The 16,552-nt window shown below is 40.4% G+C and overlaps 1 protein-coding gene across 3 annotated transcripts; it reads right to left on the minus strand.

The window, feature by feature from the left end:
• Nucleotides 1-1,078: 1,078 nt before the first annotated feature.
• LOC123607349 (zinc finger protein 699) lies at nt 1,079-16,484 on the minus strand. Of its 3 annotated transcripts, none has more exons than XM_045496510.1 (6): nt 16,231-16,484; nt 12,301-12,386; nt 11,306-11,432; nt 7,163-7,261; nt 6,584-6,767; nt 1,079-6,230 (listed from the first exon to the last, which is right to left on the minus strand). In XM_045496510.1, the coding sequence occupies exons 2-6, from the start codon at nt 12,343-12,345 to the stop codon at nt 4,772-4,774; spliced, it is 1,914 nt and encodes a 637-aa protein (XP_045352466.1). In that variant the 5' UTR covers nt 12,346-12,386; nt 16,231-16,484; the 3' UTR covers nt 1,079-4,771. The 3 variants fall into 3 exon arrangements, with proteins under 3 accessions (XP_045352466.1, XP_045352465.1, XP_045352467.1); XM_045496509.1 differs by having other exon boundaries at nt 16,065-16,484; XM_045496511.1 differs by having other exon boundaries at nt 1,079-6,227; nt 15,942-16,473.
• Between the last annotated feature and the right edge of the window lie 68 nt (nt 16,485-16,552).

The raw sequence follows: 16,552 nt of genomic DNA on the forward strand, positions 1-16,552 counted from the left end.
ACCACCTCACACCTGTCAGAATGGCTAACATTAACAACTCAGGCAACAAAAGTTGTTGGCGAGATGCAGAGAAAGATGATCTCTTTTGCACTACCGGTGGGAATGCAAACTGGTGCAGCCACTCTGGAAAACAGTATGGAATTTCCTCAAAAAATTAAAAATAGAACTACCCTTTGACCCAGCCACTGCACTAATAGGTATTCATCCAAGGGACACAGATATGCTGTTTTGAAGGGACACATGCACCCCAATGTTTATAGCAGCACTATCAACAATAACCAAAGTATGAAGAGCCCAAATGTCCATCGACAGATGAATGGATGAAGATGTGGTATATATATAGACAATGGAATATTACTCCGCAATCAAAAAGAATGAAATCTTGCCATTTGCAACTATGTGGATGAAACTAGAAGGTATTATGGTAAGCAAAATTAGAGAAAAACAAGTGTCATATGACTTCACTCATATGAGAACTTTATGATACAAAACAGATGGACATAAGAGAAGGGAAGCAAAAATCATATAGAAACAGAGAGGGGGACAAAACATAAGAGACTCTTAAATATGGAGAACAAACTGAGGGTTATTGGAGGGGTTGTGGGAGGGGGTATGGGCTAAATGGGTAAGGGGCATTAAGGAATCTACTGAAATCATTGTTGCCCTATCTGATAACTAATGAATGTAAATTTAAAAAATAATAATAAATTAATAAAATTAATCTATGAAAACTATAGTTATTATTATACTTCTGAAATATGGCACATTTCCCCCTAAGGTCAGGAACAGGACAAAGATGCTCATATTCATCATTATAAAGCAATGAGGTGAAAAAAAAAAAACCCACAAAGTTTAGAAACCAAGTTAAGATGTTTTGGGGTGCCTGGATGGTTCAGTCAGTTAAGCTTCCAACTCTTGATCTCAAGGTCATGAGTTGAATCCCTGCGTTGGGCTCCACACTGGGCGTGGAGCCTACTTAAAAAAAGAAAAGGGAGGGGGAGAATCAAGTAAGACTTTCTTTTGTAACTGACAGGATTGTATGCACAGAAAATCCAAAATAATCCACAAACTATTTGAATAATATTTCAAATAATAATTTAATTTATGAATGTCATTGGATAAAAAGGTCAAAGTACAAAAAGGAATTGCAATTCGCGCTAGCTGAAAAATCAAAAAGGAAATAAATAAAAATATTTACAAAGCAAAACATACCACATACCTAGAAATAAATTAAAAATATTCAAGACCTCTACAATTAAAGCATGAAATACTGTTAAGAGAAATTACAGACAACCTTGGTAAATGGATGATTATATTATGTTCAGTTGGAAGACTCAGTATCATAAAGATGTCAATTTCATTCAGGTTATTGCATCAAGTCAATGCCAATTCCAAGCATACTCTCAGCGTATTTGTGAAAATTGATAAGGAAATTCTAAAAATATAGAAACAAATGAAGAATAAAAAAATTGTGTCTCACTCCCGGATTTCCCTACATACGACAAAGCAACATAGAGATTGAGAAGCCACCTTTAGCAATCTAAAGATATGTTAACAGATGGCATCTAACCTTTATGAAAGGATTTCTACAATTACTTAGCCCTTGTTGAGTTACCAGACTTCAGTTCCCCACTATTGCTAAGACCACAGTAAGCACAACATGCTAGCAGACAAGATTACCTCTATTCCCATATCTGCACCTGCCCACTGCTGCCTCCTCCCCTCTCTGTATACATGACAATTGTCAGGACTCTGACTCAGTGCAGACTCTACTCTGGTTTCTGGATGAGCATGGGAGCCTGCCTTAAATCGGGACACTGCACTGTGACTCGATAACAATTAGCAAGTGAGCCAGTCAGATTCTATTATAATCAACATATTGGAGTTATCCAAAAAGGCCATCGATTCTTTTCTCCCTGAGACTTCAACATGGAAAGAAAGAGCCTGGATCTTCTGGGACCTACAGCAGAGAGAAATAGCCTGCCAGGAAGAATAGCTAACCCAAAAACGCACAGCCAAGACACACAGACAGAATTCGTCATGATAATAAACTCTTTATAACTTACAAAAATGAGAAGAGTGAAAAGAGAAGCCAGAGACTGGGAAATGTTATTTGTAATATATGTATATGTAATATACGTAACATAGACACACACACATATATAAAGGTTTTATATATGTATGTATATGTGCTTAGATATAGAGATACACATACATACAATAAAGGATAAATACCTAGAAACCCTTCAAATAAAAAAGGAACCAAGCATGGGTGAAATGCTTCAACAGGATGCCCTCATAAAAGGTATCCAATAAGCACGTAAAACGTACTTCTCATCCTTACATATCAGGTAACTGCAAACTAAAACCAAAGCAGGATGTTACCATATCCTCTGCTGGATGGCTGAAATTAGAAAGTTTGGCCAGCTAAATGGAATAATCACAATTTCCACACATTGCTTTTAGGATGATAGGTGTAATCTACCTTTTTGAAAAACGGCAGTAACTATCGAAACTAAAGATAAAGTCTACCCAGTGATCTCATTCCTACATACAAAACGTATATCAAGAGAAATGAGTGTTAAGTCTGTGAAAGGAGCAATTAAAATGTAAACCAGACAGCACACTAAGAAACCAAACACGTAATTGTACATATTGTATTTAAGCACTTAGATAAAGATCAAGAAAATCAAGAGTAAGCAAACCTAATAAATTGAATGAAAAGTCAAAATTGTGGTTTCCTTTGTGGAACAATTATTGACAAGGCAGATAAATAAACTTTCTGGAATCCTGGGAATGTTCTGATTATCAGGGTGTGTACATAAGAAAAATTTCATCAAGTTATACACTTAGGAGTAGCACACTTCATGCATATTGGTATATATATGCTTTACTAAAAGAGCAGAAAATGATAAAGGGAAAGTGCCATAGGTATACTTTCAGAAATAAAGTGGAAATGTAACGGAAGGGAGAAGTATAGCTAAATGTACCTGAAGAAGCATAAACTAAAGAACTCCTCTTTCTCAAAAAAGCAGAAAAATGTTTGAAGGTGTCAAATATACATCTTCCTCCAGTAAAATAGGATGACACCCTGTCTGATGCTTACAATTATAACTGATCTTCCCTGCCGTCCACAGCTCTTCTCACTTGAGGTCCCAGGGGATTTACATAGCTGTCTTTCCCCTTGAGCAAAGTGACGTGATGGATTGGACCACAGATAACAATCCTGCTCCAAAATGGCGCCAATTCTACATATTCAGTTGATGTGCCAGAGGGACTATAATATCAGCAAAATGACAGTGCTGGAACTTGCCAGAGAATCTAAGAAGCTGTGTATGACCATGATGGAGGAACTTATGGAGAGGTCTACAGAGCTGCTGTCTCTGAGGTTACTGAAGCGAAAACATATAATGTTCTGTTTCAAGCTAGAATTGATTGGTGGGTCCAGTAATCAGGAAAATGAGCTGGAAACTGAAGCCCACCTGGCCCCTATGCATCTGTCTTCATTGGATGGCTCCACTAAATGAAGAATGATGGCTTCTTCTGCCTTCCCATTTCATGCAAACTACTTTCAACAACTCTAACCTGGAACTGGATAAAGGAAATGATTTTGAGAAATGAAGTCCCAACCATGTCCAACACATACAAGCCAGCTCAACCAACTTTACTTCTAGCTTTCTTCTCACAATGTCTCTTTTTAAACTCAAAACACTGGGTCCAACTCCCAGCCTTGAGTAAGGACAAAGAACAACATACAAAAACAAGGTATCAGAGGCGACTCTTCTTTCGAGAACTTCGCACTTATTAATTTCTGCTGAAATTGTGTATTAGACAGGAAAAGCTTTTAATAGTAAAAACTGATAACATCAAAAACTAGAAGTTCTTAGTTAAAAAAAAAAAAAAAGAAAGAAAGAAAGAAAAAGAAAAGGAGCACCTGAGTGGCTCAGTTCGTTAAACATCTGACTTCAGCTCAGATCATGATCTCAAGGGTTGTAGGTTCAAGCCCCACATTGGGCTCACTTCTGTCAGCCGGTCAGCACAAAGCCTGCTTCAGATACTCTATTCTCCTTCTCTGTGCCCCTCCTCCACTTGCACTCTCCCCAAAATAAATAAGTATGAAAAAAGAAAAAAGAAAAAAGAAAAAAATACCAAGTAGGCAATTTCCAGTATCTACCATGCTGGATCAAAATGAAACTACCAGTTACAAGAAAAAAATTACAAAAGAAATCACAAATACCAAAGTGTTGATACCATAATGTTCGTATACTTGGAGAACAATGAGCATTAATTAGAAACTAATTAAAAAAACAAACAAACAAAAAAAAAAACACTCCTGCCTGCCTATGAAAAATACCTCAAATCCCCTTATGGGTCCAAAAGATTTTGTTATGAAGAACATTTACGTCTCAGCCCAAATAAAAGTACCTCACAATTTAAGCATGGTTAGAGCTGAAAAAGTATTAGAGGAAAACTTATCACTTTAAATATTCACACCAGAAAACAGAAAGTGAAAATCAATGAGCCAGCAGTCCACTTTCAAGGTGAGTCACTGATCCGCGCTTCTAGTTAAGCTTCCTTATCCACAGTTAAGTGATGTTCATTGAAGGTGTTACCACAAGGTTAACATACACAGGTTTCTCTCAGCTGTGAGTTCTCGAGTCTTCAAACAGATAAGCAACAACTTCCTGCTTTCTTACATTCATAGGGTATCTCCGCAATGTTAGATGGAGGATGTGAAAATGCCTTGAAGACACTCCCATATTTCTGACATTTATGTATTTTCTCTGCTGTGAGTTTTCACATGTCTTCGAAAGTAGGCAGGGCACACAAAGGCTTTCCCACATTCCTTACATTCATAGGGTTTCTCTCCAGTGTGGCTTCTTACATGTCTTCGAAAGGATGAGGGACAACTGAAGGCTTTCCCACACTCCAGACATTCAAAGGGCTTCTCTCCAGTGTGCATTCTTGCATGGACAGTAAGGTATGAAGAATGGCGAAAGGCTTTCCCACATTCCTTACATTCATAGGGTTTCTCCCCAGTGTGTGTTCTCATGTGGATCCTAAGGGCTGAGGGATAAATGAAGGCTTTTCCACATTTCTTACATTCATAAGGTTTCTCTCCAGTGTGAGTTCTTATATGTACTGTAAGGTGGGAGGAACTAATAAAGGCTTTCCCACATTCCTTACATTCATAAGGCTTCTCTCCACTGTGAGTTCTTAAATGTTCTGTGAGGGATGAAGAACGGCTAAAGGCCTTCCCACATTCCTTACATTCATATTGTATCTTTCCAGTGTGATCTCTCACGTGTGCTCTGAAGGATGAGGGACAACTGAAGGCTTTTCCACATTCCTTACATTCATAGGGTTTCTCTCTACTTTGATTTTTCACGTGTGTATTCAGAGAAGTGGGAAGATAGAAGGCTTTTCCACATTCCAGACATTCATAGGGTTTCTCTCCAGTGTGTTTTCTCATGTGGATACTTAAGGAGGAGGGACAATTGTAGGCTTTCCCACATTCCTTACATTTATATGGTTTGTCTCCTGTGTGTGTTCTGACGTGGACAGTGAGTTTTGAGGACTCACTGAAGGCCTTCCCACACTCTTTACATTCGTAAGGCTTCTCTCCAGTATGAATTCTTATGTGTATTATAAGGTGAGAGGAAGAACTAAAGGCCTTCCCACATTCCTTACATTCATATGGCTTATCTCCACTATGAATCCTCTTGTGTTTGGAGAGTGAGGAGGAACAACTAAAGGCCTTCCCACATTCCCGACATTCATAAGGCTTATCTCCACTATGAATCCTTTTGTGTTCCGTGAGGGATGAAGAACAGCTAAAGGTCTTTCCACATTCTTTACATTCATAGTTCGTCTTTCCAGTGTGAATCTTCATATGTGCCCTAAAGAATGAAGAGCAAGCGAAGGCTTTCATACACTCCTTACATTCATAGGGTTTCCCTTCAGTGGGAGTTTTCACATGCTTCTTAAAACAAGCAAGAAAATGAAAAGCTTTCCCACATTCTTTACACTGATAGGGTTTGCTTCCGGCGTGAGACCCGATGTGATTTTTAAGGGATAAATGATCTGCGAAGGCCGTTTTACACTCGCGGCATTCATAGGACTTTACTTCAGTAGTTCTCTTCAGTATATTCAGATGTGAGATTTGGCCAAAGGTTTGTCCACGCCGATTTTCTTCACTGTGTTCACTGACGTTCTCCACCACGGGGCTTCTTTTAAAAATAAAAAGCACGTTATTAGTGGTAAATAAATTTTTACCATTTTCAGGGATTATGTACATTTTCTGCCCCCATCAAGTTACAAGTTCAAAGTTCTCCCAGAGGGCTCTACCATAGCAAATATTATCAGTGAGTTGTTTTGACTTATATAATTTTTCTGATAATTGCTTGCAACTGAACTATGTGTCAAATACTGAAGATCTCAATGTAATTTTCAAAAAAAAAAAAAAAATCTTGCAAAAATTCTTTATGAATTCACAATTTTTGACCAAGTTCTATATACGTGTTTTTTTAAGTTTTATGACATTTTAAGATCCTCTCCTCAGGCATTACTTTTTCTTACTTACCTCAAATGTCTCTCACGGTTTTTGTTCTGATAATAAATACCCCGGTATTCCCCGTTTTTGTGTAAAATGGATGACGAAGAATCATTCCTTTTGAATCTAACTATCTTCTGTTCGTTGGATATTTTTTGTCCATAAGTATCTTGTGGAGTAACTGATTCTCTAGTTTTAAGTTGAGTCTCAAAACCTGAAACAAAAAAGTAAACGCACCTATAAGCAAAGGACTTCTGGAAGTGTGGCTGTTTCAGGACTTTGGTAATAATATGCACAATGGTCAAAATTGTATGCGACTAAGAAATAATTCTATGAAGACTAGGACTGATAGTGACACAAATAGGGAATTATTAGGAGAACAAAACACAAAGGAACCGGATAAAGTGCACATGACCAAATACTAACTTACAAGAGAAAATACAGATCTGTCCAAGAACAAGGACACTGTGAGAATACTGATAAAAAATCAAAACAAGGAATCTGGAAGATCAGACCCCTCAAACAAAACAAAATTTTGCTCTGCTTTTATTTGATTTTTCCAAACGTAATATCCCCCCAACCAGGATAGTTTCTCCCAAGGATTCTTGCCTTCCTGGTGCTCCCCCTGGATAGGTCCTCTTTCCACTGTTTCCAAGTCCTCCTCTTGTTTCCACTGGGAGATCAGATACGGTGTATGGAGTGGATACCCTAGTAATGCAGAAAGGCTTATCATGACGGAAAACAATGACTAACCATGAACATTTCCATGACAGTCAAAATTTTGCTCTTCTGATACTCTAATTATGGGCAAGGTAAATTTAATTTCAACAAGACGTCAAAAAAGTTTTTCAAGTGGGGGCACGGTAGGGGGGGGTTGACAGTGACAGAGACAATGACACAGCCTCTGATTTCTAGAACCAATGTGACAATCATATCTAAACTTCAATATAACTTCAATATTAGAAGCTGGTCTGATACTCAGGACCCTTTGTTCTCCTGTTGAATATAAAAATCTCACAGAATACCAATCTTAAACAAGGTTATGCTGAGACCATGATAAAATTAAGCAAAACAAGGCCACTATGTAATTTAATCTAAGGGTGACCCCCCCCCCCCCCGCAATACACACACACTACTCCATAATAAAATTTCTACCTCTTTTCGTCAGCATCCAATCTAAAGTGACCACCTGTGGACTGAACAGTGTCCCTTGAAAATTTATGTCCAAACAGATCAATGAAACAGAACAGAGAGCCCAGAAATAGACCTACATAAACACAGTCAGCTGATCTTTGACAAAGGAGCAAAGATAATAGAGAAGATAGTCTTTTCAACAAAGACTGAAACAACTAGACCTCAACATGGAAAAAAATTAACCTAGACACAGACTTTTACACTTTTCACAAAAATCAACTCAAAAAGGGATCGCATGGATCAAAGACCTAAATGTAAAATGCAAAACTATGAAATACCTGGAAGAAAACATAGGAGAAAATCTAGATGACCTAGGGTCTGGAGATGACTTCTTAGATACAACACCAAAGGCATAACCCATAAGAGAAATTCACAAGTTAGACTACATTAAAATTAAAAAAGTATTGCTCTGCAAAAGACACAGGCAAGAGAATGAAAAGATAAGCCACAGACTGGGAGAAAACATCTAGAAAAGACACATCTGATAAAGGACTGTTATCCAAAATAAATAATTTTTTTAAAGTTTATTTATTTAAGTAATCTCTACACCCATGTGGGACTCAAACTCACAACCCCAAGATCAAGAGCCACATGCTCTACTGACTAAGCCAGCCAGGCACCCCCATAAACAAAGAACTCTTAAAATTCAACAATAAGAAAACAAACAACCTGAGTAAAAAGCGGGCCAAAGACCTCAACAGACACCTCACCAAAGAAGAGATACAGATGACAAATAAACATATGAAAATATAGTCCAAAACGTCATCAGGAAAACACAAATTGAAACATGAGATACTACCACATGCTTATGAGAACAGCTAATATCCAGAACACTGACACCAACAAACGCTGGCAAGGAACTCTCATTCGTTGCTGGAGGGAATGCAAATAGGGACACCCACTTTGGAAGATAGTATGATAGGGCAATCACACTTCTTGGAATTTACCCAAAGGAGATGAAAACATGTCCACACAAAAACCTGCACACACAGGTTTACCGCAGCTTTAGTCAAAACTGCCCAAGCATCGAAACAATTAAGATATCCTTCATGGGGCTCCTGGGTTGCTCAGTCGGTTGAGCATCCGACTTTGGCTCAGGTCACGATCTCGCAGTTCGTGAGTTCAAGCCCTGCGTCGGGCTCTGTGCTGACAGCTTGTAGCCTGGAGCGTGCTTCCGATTCTGTGTCTCCCTCTCTCTGCCCCTTCCCCACTCATGCTCTGTCTCTCTCTGTTTCTCAAAGACGAATAAACGTTAAAAAAAAAAAAAAAAAAAAAGTCATTCAGTGGGTGAATGAATAACTAAACCTGTGGTACATCCAGACAATGAAATATCATTCAGAACCAAAAAGAAATGAACTATCAAGCCACAAAAAGACATGGAAGAATCATAAATGCATATTACTAAGTGAAAGAAGCCACGGGAAAACCGATACGATTTGGTCCATATGATTCCAACTACATGACATTCTGGAAAAGCCAAAACTATGAAGCCAGTAAAAAGATCAGTGGCTGCCACAGGTTAGAGGGGAAGAAGAGATGAACTGACAAAGCAAAGAGAATTTTAAGGCAGTTAAACCACTCTGTATGATACTATAATGATTGATATATATACAATTACGTATTTGTCCAAACCACATAATGTATAACACCAAGAGTGAATCCTAATGTAAACTATGGATGCAGGGTGATGATGCTGTGTCAATTCAGGTTTGTCAGTTGTAACAAACGTACCACTCTGGTAGATGCTGATAGCAGAAGACACACTGTACCTGTACAGGGGCAGGGCATATATGAGAAATCGCTGCATCTACTGCTCCATTCTGCTGTGAATCTACAACTGCTCTAAAAAAAAGTGTCTTAAAACAAAATGTCAGGGACACCTGGGTGGCTCAGTCGGTTAAGTGACTCTTGATTTCAGCTCAGGTCATGATCCCAGCCAGGGTCATGGGATCAGGCCCCTCGTCAGGCTCCTCGCTGAGCATGGAGCCTGCTTAAGATTTTCTCTCCCTCTCCCTCTCCCCCTCCCCCTCTCCCTCTCGCCCCCCCTTCCTCTCCCCCACTAGCGTGCGTTCTGTCTAAAATTTTTAAAAAAAGTCATGTTCACTTGAAACCTCAGAATGGTACTTTGGAAATAGGGTCTTTGTAGATATAATCAAGTCAAGATGAAGTTACACTGGATTGAAGTGGGTCTTCAATCCATTGACTAGTGTCCTTATAAGGATTAACATAAAAAGGGAAAAAGGCCATGTGAAGATAAAGGCAAAGATTAGAGGGGCGCCTGGGTTGCTCAGTCGATTGAATGTCCGACTTTGGCTCAGGTCATGATCTCACAGTTCACGAGTTCGAGCCCCACATCGGGCTCTCTGCTGTCAGCACAAAGCCTGCTTTGGACCCTATTTCCCTCTTTCCCTCTGCACCTCCCCAGCTCCTGCTCTGTCTCTCTCTTAAAAATTAATAAACATTTTCTTTTAAAAAAGGCAAAGATTAGAATGAGAGAGCTGCATGGGGCACCTGGCTGGCTCAGTTGGTGGAGCATGCAACTTTTGATCATGGGGTTGTGGGTCTGAGCCCCACATTGGGTGGAGAGATTATTTAAAAAGAAAATCTTAAAAAAAAAAAAAAAAAAAAAAAAAAAAAAAAAGAATGATATGCTGTGTACCAAGAAACACCCAGGATTGCTGGCAACCACCAGAAGCTGGGAAGAGACAGGAGAAATTTTCCCACAGAGCCTTCAAAAGGAGTCTGGCCTTATATTTCCAGTCTCCAGAAATATGAAATAAGTCTCTGCTGTTTTTAGCCACAGTTTGTGGTACTTTGTTATGAAAGGCCTAGGAAACTAATACAGCCAGCTTCCACAGGCCCATCCCCAAATCACTCAACCAAAGCACAAACCCTATAATATGTACTTTTTAACACCTTTCTGAGACATACCACAGCTCCCCAGGTCACTGAGTAATAAACCCCACTTGTTTACAGGTATGTTCCTGGTAGTCTCTGAGTAAAGAACACTGACATCAATAAAATTATCCTAAGGACCAAAACCACAAACCTCCCTAAGACCCAAAGGGATGCCCGAAGTCTATGCCCACACTTTCAACACGTAATAAGCATCAACGCTTTTAACCACAAGAAAAAGACAGTTCACTACACAGATGTTTATTTTCATGATGAAACCACTAGACACAGTAAGTTCCTTGGGGTCAGTGAGTGTCTGTCGTATTTACCACTATATTCTTTTTTTTTTTTTTTCAACGTTTATTTATTTTTTTTGGGACAGAGAGAGACAGAGCATGAACGGGGGAGGGGCAGAGAGAGAGGGAGACACAGAATCGGAAACAGGCTCCAGGCTCTGAGCCATCAGCCCAGAGCCCGACGCGGGGCTCGAACTCACGGACCGCGAGATCGTGACCTGGCTGAAGTCGGATGCTTAACCGACTGCGCCACCCAGGCGCCCCCCCTTACCACTATATTCTAATTCCTCAGTCCAAATCCTAGAACAAGGTCAATTAGTAAAATTGTTTTCTCAACAACTAAATGAAGGAATGTTGCCACTCTTACCTAATGAGGCCAGGTTCTGGAAGTTTTCCAGCATCACATCTCTGTAGAGGTTCCTCTGAGCAAGATCCAGCAAAGCCCACTCCTCCTGGGTAAAGTCCACAGCCACATCCTCAAAGACCACGGAGTCCTAAAACACACCACACGTATTCTCTTCAGAAAGGTACCAACTCTCCCCATATACGCAGAACTGATGAGGTTGATAATACTGGGGAACTGAGAACTAACTAACTCATAGTAAGTTCTGAAGATACTATGGTCTCCTGACATCTACCCCAGAATGCAGTCATCAGATCTTTTGCTCTCCCCGTAACTCTCTTCCTAACTGATCCAATCCTGTCTCACGCATCTAACTACACTTCTAAAATGTTAAATTTATCTCTTCCACAGTTTGATGGTGACCAATTCCAGTCTTATAATAATCCAGAACAGTCCAGAGCATATGGCTGAAATGAGAGAAATGCTCTAGAAATGAAATAAATTCCACATTGACACCAGCAGTTACTTGTGACAGAAACAATTTCACCTGCTTCCTTCTTTCCCACCATAGCAATGAGCACAACATGAAACACTGGGTCATATCGGAATGAGGTTTAAATGCATAAAAACACACCGAGGAACAGAGAGCTCTTCTTTTTTTCACTGACCTGAGACCCAGGGGACTGCAGAAATACAACTTTCATCTCAGGCCCACAGCTAGCCATATTTTGTCCTCTAGGCCAGGGGTCAGCAAACTACAGCACATGGGCTAAATCCAGCCTACTATTTGCTTGTGTAAATAAAGTTTTACTGGACCACAATAAAACATTTGTTTAAGTACCGTCTGGGGCTGCTTTAGGCTAAATTGGCAGTTCAATTGCAATAGAGACTCTATAGCCTTCAAAGCTCTATGTGGTCCAACAGAGAAGTAGACTGCTGACCACTGCTCCACACAATTAGGAGATCAATGACCTGGTGGAATGGAAAATTCTTTTGGCGAATTATTAGCCCCTACTTACCTGTGTCATATTTTTCTGCAACTCAGCAGCTCTTTCTTCTTTCATGTTCCCTTCATGAAGAAAGCCAGAGTGCTGAGAAGTTAGAGCTGAAGCAAGAGAAAGAAGACACGAGAATCCAGATCTCCCCACAACTCACGAGGCGAGATGCTACGGCAGGTCCATTATGAGGGACCACTCCCCTCAAAACAAACACACACGCGCACAGCCCCAAGACACCCAACCAAACACACACTGATCTGCTAAGAAGGTGAAGTAATCTTATCTCCTCTAGAGCTAGAAACTCTTTAGAGCTAGAAACCATTGCTGTGGTCTGTGTTGATCATTAAAAAAAAAAAAAAAAAAAAAAAAAGGTTAAACGTCCCATTTTGTAAGTTAACTGAAATTTTTAAAAGTTTAGCTGTCAATTTTCCCATGATAATGAAAAGCAAAACCTATGACACGATGCCTTCAACCATAAAAATACACACTATGTCAAATCCAAAACAGCACTTATATATCCAACTTCCTGGGGGCTCCACTCCCGACATTTCTGCACTCCTGGCAGGCTAACAGGCATTGCTTCCCAGCCTCTGACCACCGAATCCTCCCTCCAGGGGCTGCAGGGTCTCTGAAACTTGGTTTTTGAGAAAGAGCATCAACCGACTCAATTCCACGTGTCGGCGGCAGTGAAGACTGCCATGCTTGACTCTCTTGCTAAATTTTGCCTGTACAGAGGACCGCAGCAGCAGGGCAAGAACACCTCAAGTTAGCAAAATACGTCATCTCCGACGGCGTTCTCTGCAGCTGTTACGCAAACTTAAAATAACAAAAACGCAACCGTTTTGTCCGTGCAGTGGATCCAGCAGTATGTTTTAAATCTAATAAAAACTGCAACATCCTTTACTACATTAGTAATGTGCCATTTGAGCAACCATGATGTGAGAATGACTTTGCCAAGAGCTTTCCTCTCATAGAAGCTCTGCAAACCAGATATTACAACTAGTTTAGAGTTGAGAAATCTTAGCATCAATTAACCACATACTCAATGCTACTCAGTCAGAAAGGGCGTATATACTACATATACAGGCGTGTGAATGCAGGCCTATTTTCCTTCAGAGCCTAAAATCCCAATGAGCGTATTTCTGAACACAGACCTTACAATTTAGTTGTTAATGAGGCTGTTCTTACTAACATTACCAGAGTCTGGCCTGGAACCCTGCTGTGCACTCTGGAGTGCACTCTGCACAAACGAAGTATTCTACTGAAATGTTTTATCTTCGTGAGCTCCTTCTCTTGACTAAGCCTCCTGTCTTGAGCAAGGACACTTCCCTTAAGGCCCTTACCTCTTGCTTCTTTATTTCATATTTACTTAGGTAATATTTACCCTGATCCCACTACATACGGTCACAGGGGATATAGCACTAAACAGAACAAAAAAGTCCTGAAGCACAGGGATGTTATAATCTTTTAAGGGAGGGGAGTAAACAGAAACATATCAGGTAGTGGTACGTGATACATAATAATGTAGCCAGCACATTATAGGGATACACAGGCACACACATTTTTATCTTTAGTGAGTCAGGACTACTTTTGTGGCAGGGGAGAAGTAGACAATTAAAAGAAGTGTTTCAGGTGCACCCGGGTGGCTCAGTGGGTTAAGCTTGCAACTCTTAATTTTGGCTCAGGTCATGATCTCACAGTTCTGAGATCAAGCCTCACATGCGGGCTCGACACTAAGCGTGGAGCAGGCTTAGGATTCTCTTTCTCCCTTTCTGCCCCTCTCGCTCATGCTCGCTCTCTCTAAATAAATAAACATTAAAAAAAAAAAAAAAAAAGAAGTGTTTCAGAGAACACTGGAAATCCACAGCTGGTGTGATTTATATATTTATAAATATCATCAACTCCAGACGAAAAAAAATCAGTAATGGTGGGCTAACGATTAATTTAAAGGTTGGAAAAAGAACAGCACAAACGTTCAGAAAAATGAAAATAAGACAAAATTAATGATATTTTTTAAAATTAATAAAAAGAGGGGTGCCTGGGTGGCTCAGTCAGTTAAGTGTCCAACTTCAGCTCAGGTCATGATCTCAGGGTCCGTGAGCTCAAGCCCCATGTCAGACTCTGTGCTGACAATTCAGAGCCTGGAGCCTGCTTCAGATTCTGTGTCTCCCTCTCTCTCTGCCCCTCCCCCACTCACGCTCTGTCTTTCAAAAATAAATAAATGCTAAAAAAATTTTTTTTAATAAAAAGAATAAAAACTAAAAATGTGCCCTTTGAAAACTAATGAAATCAACATACCTTTAGCAATTTTAATAGAATTATGAATGGGTCACAACCACAGATGTTGCAGGGAGAATATAACCAAAATATTAAGGAAACATATATGAAAATGTACAGACATGAATGAATTTCTAAAAGAAGTATAACTTTCTGGCGACATTCTTTTTTTTAAATGTTTATTTATTAATGAGAGACAGAGATACAGAGCATGAGCAGGGGAGGGGTAGAGAGATGGGGAGACACAGAATCTGAAGTAGGCTCCAGGCTCCAAGCTGTCAGCACAGAGCCCGCGACGCGGGGCTCGAACTCACGAACTGGGAGATCATGACCTGAGCTGAGGTTGGTCACCTAACCAACTGAGCCACCCAGGCGCCCCTTTCTGGCAACATTCTAAAATAAATACAAAACTTGATTACAACCAGCCCTTAATTAAACAAAACAGTAGTTTAAAACATGCCCACAAAGGAAATATAAATTACAAATTGTTTCACAGGCAAGTTCACCAAATAAGTAAAGGGTTCATAATTCCATTGCAGGGGTGGAAAATACGATTTTCCTGAATGTTTCCAAGACCAGAAAAGTACAACTCAAAATAAAATAGGCAAGATCTCATTCATACATATGAATGCAAGGTAATATAAAAATATTAGTGCAGTCAAGAAATGAATAGTGGTTAAAAACTGAATCTTCAATTAATATAATCATCACATTAACAGAAAACCATGACTATTCCTCTTAGATACAAAACAGTGACTGATCTCTATGAATATCCATTGGTGATAATTTAACCCACCAAAATTAGAGAACAGCTTTAGTTGGAAAAAAATAATTATTATCTACAAACATCTACAGCAAACATCCTATTTAACTGCTGAAATGATAGAATAACTCTGGGATCAGGAACAAGGCAAGGATGCAAATTATACACTATTCTAGTACTGTCTGTCTACCGTAGTGGAAGTCCTAGCAAATACCCTAAAGAAATAAAAGGAAGGGGCCCCTGGGTGGCTCAGTCGGTTAAGCCACTGGCTCTAGATTTCCGCTGAGGTCATGATCTCACGGATGGGGAGATCCAGATCCGGCCCCTACGTTGAGAGCAAAGAGTCTGCTTGGGATATTCTCTCTATCTCTCTCTCTCTGCCCCTCTCCTGTTCGTGCTTTCTCTCTCAAACAAATAAACATTAAAAAGAAAGAAGGAAAGAAAGAAAGAAAGAAAAAGGAATGCAAGGTACAAGAATAAAAGAAAATGCTGAGAATGGCACAAGACCGCTCTCTCGGTATGATATTCAAAGCAATCTACAGATAAATGATTAAAATTTATAGCTGCATTCCACGAGGGAGGGGTAACAGGGATATTAAGTAACCAGTTCACATTTATGTACCTGGATATAATGTATCAAACTGATGCCCACAGGCAAGGTAAAGTTCACCGATCAAATATCTCCTGCCCCAGGAGGGGAGAGATGGGAACGGAGTTGAAGCAAATGTCACCACCCCGTGCTCACCGAACACGCTGAAATCCAGACCAACGTACAGACGAGGTGGAGGCGCTCGTCCCCGTAACCCGAATGGCAGGGATGCTTTTACTTTCTGAGAAGACACCAAAAGATGCTTTGGAAAGCCGATTAAATACGAAGGTGGTTCTCTAACTCTAACCTACAGCCGACTCACCCCGGCTGCTGGACGCAGCCCAGAGCTCCGGATTCAGTGAGTTCGGGACGAACGGCGGCCTGCCGCTGGGTTCCAGCGGGGATAGGAGGCACGGCCGAGAGGCCGTCCTGTAAATGCCGACCTCTCCGCCTCCAGCGGGTCGGACCTGGCGCTGGCCAGGGGCAGCCGGGAAGGACACGAACGGAGGTAATTAACTACCTCAGACTCGAGACGGGGACCGAAGAGATATGGCCGCCAGCTCGCGCAGGCGCATGAGTCCACTTCTGCTTCCGGTTTCTGGGCCTCGCACAGCGTAAGGGGCGGAGCCTCGGTAGCTGAGCCG

Source organism: Leopardus geoffroyi, chromosome A2, assembly GCF_018350155.1.
Source record: "Leopardus geoffroyi isolate Oge1 chromosome A2, O.geoffroyi_Oge1_pat1.0, whole genome shotgun sequence".
Taxonomy (NCBI): Eukaryota; Metazoa; Chordata; class Mammalia; order Carnivora; family Felidae; genus Leopardus; species Leopardus geoffroyi.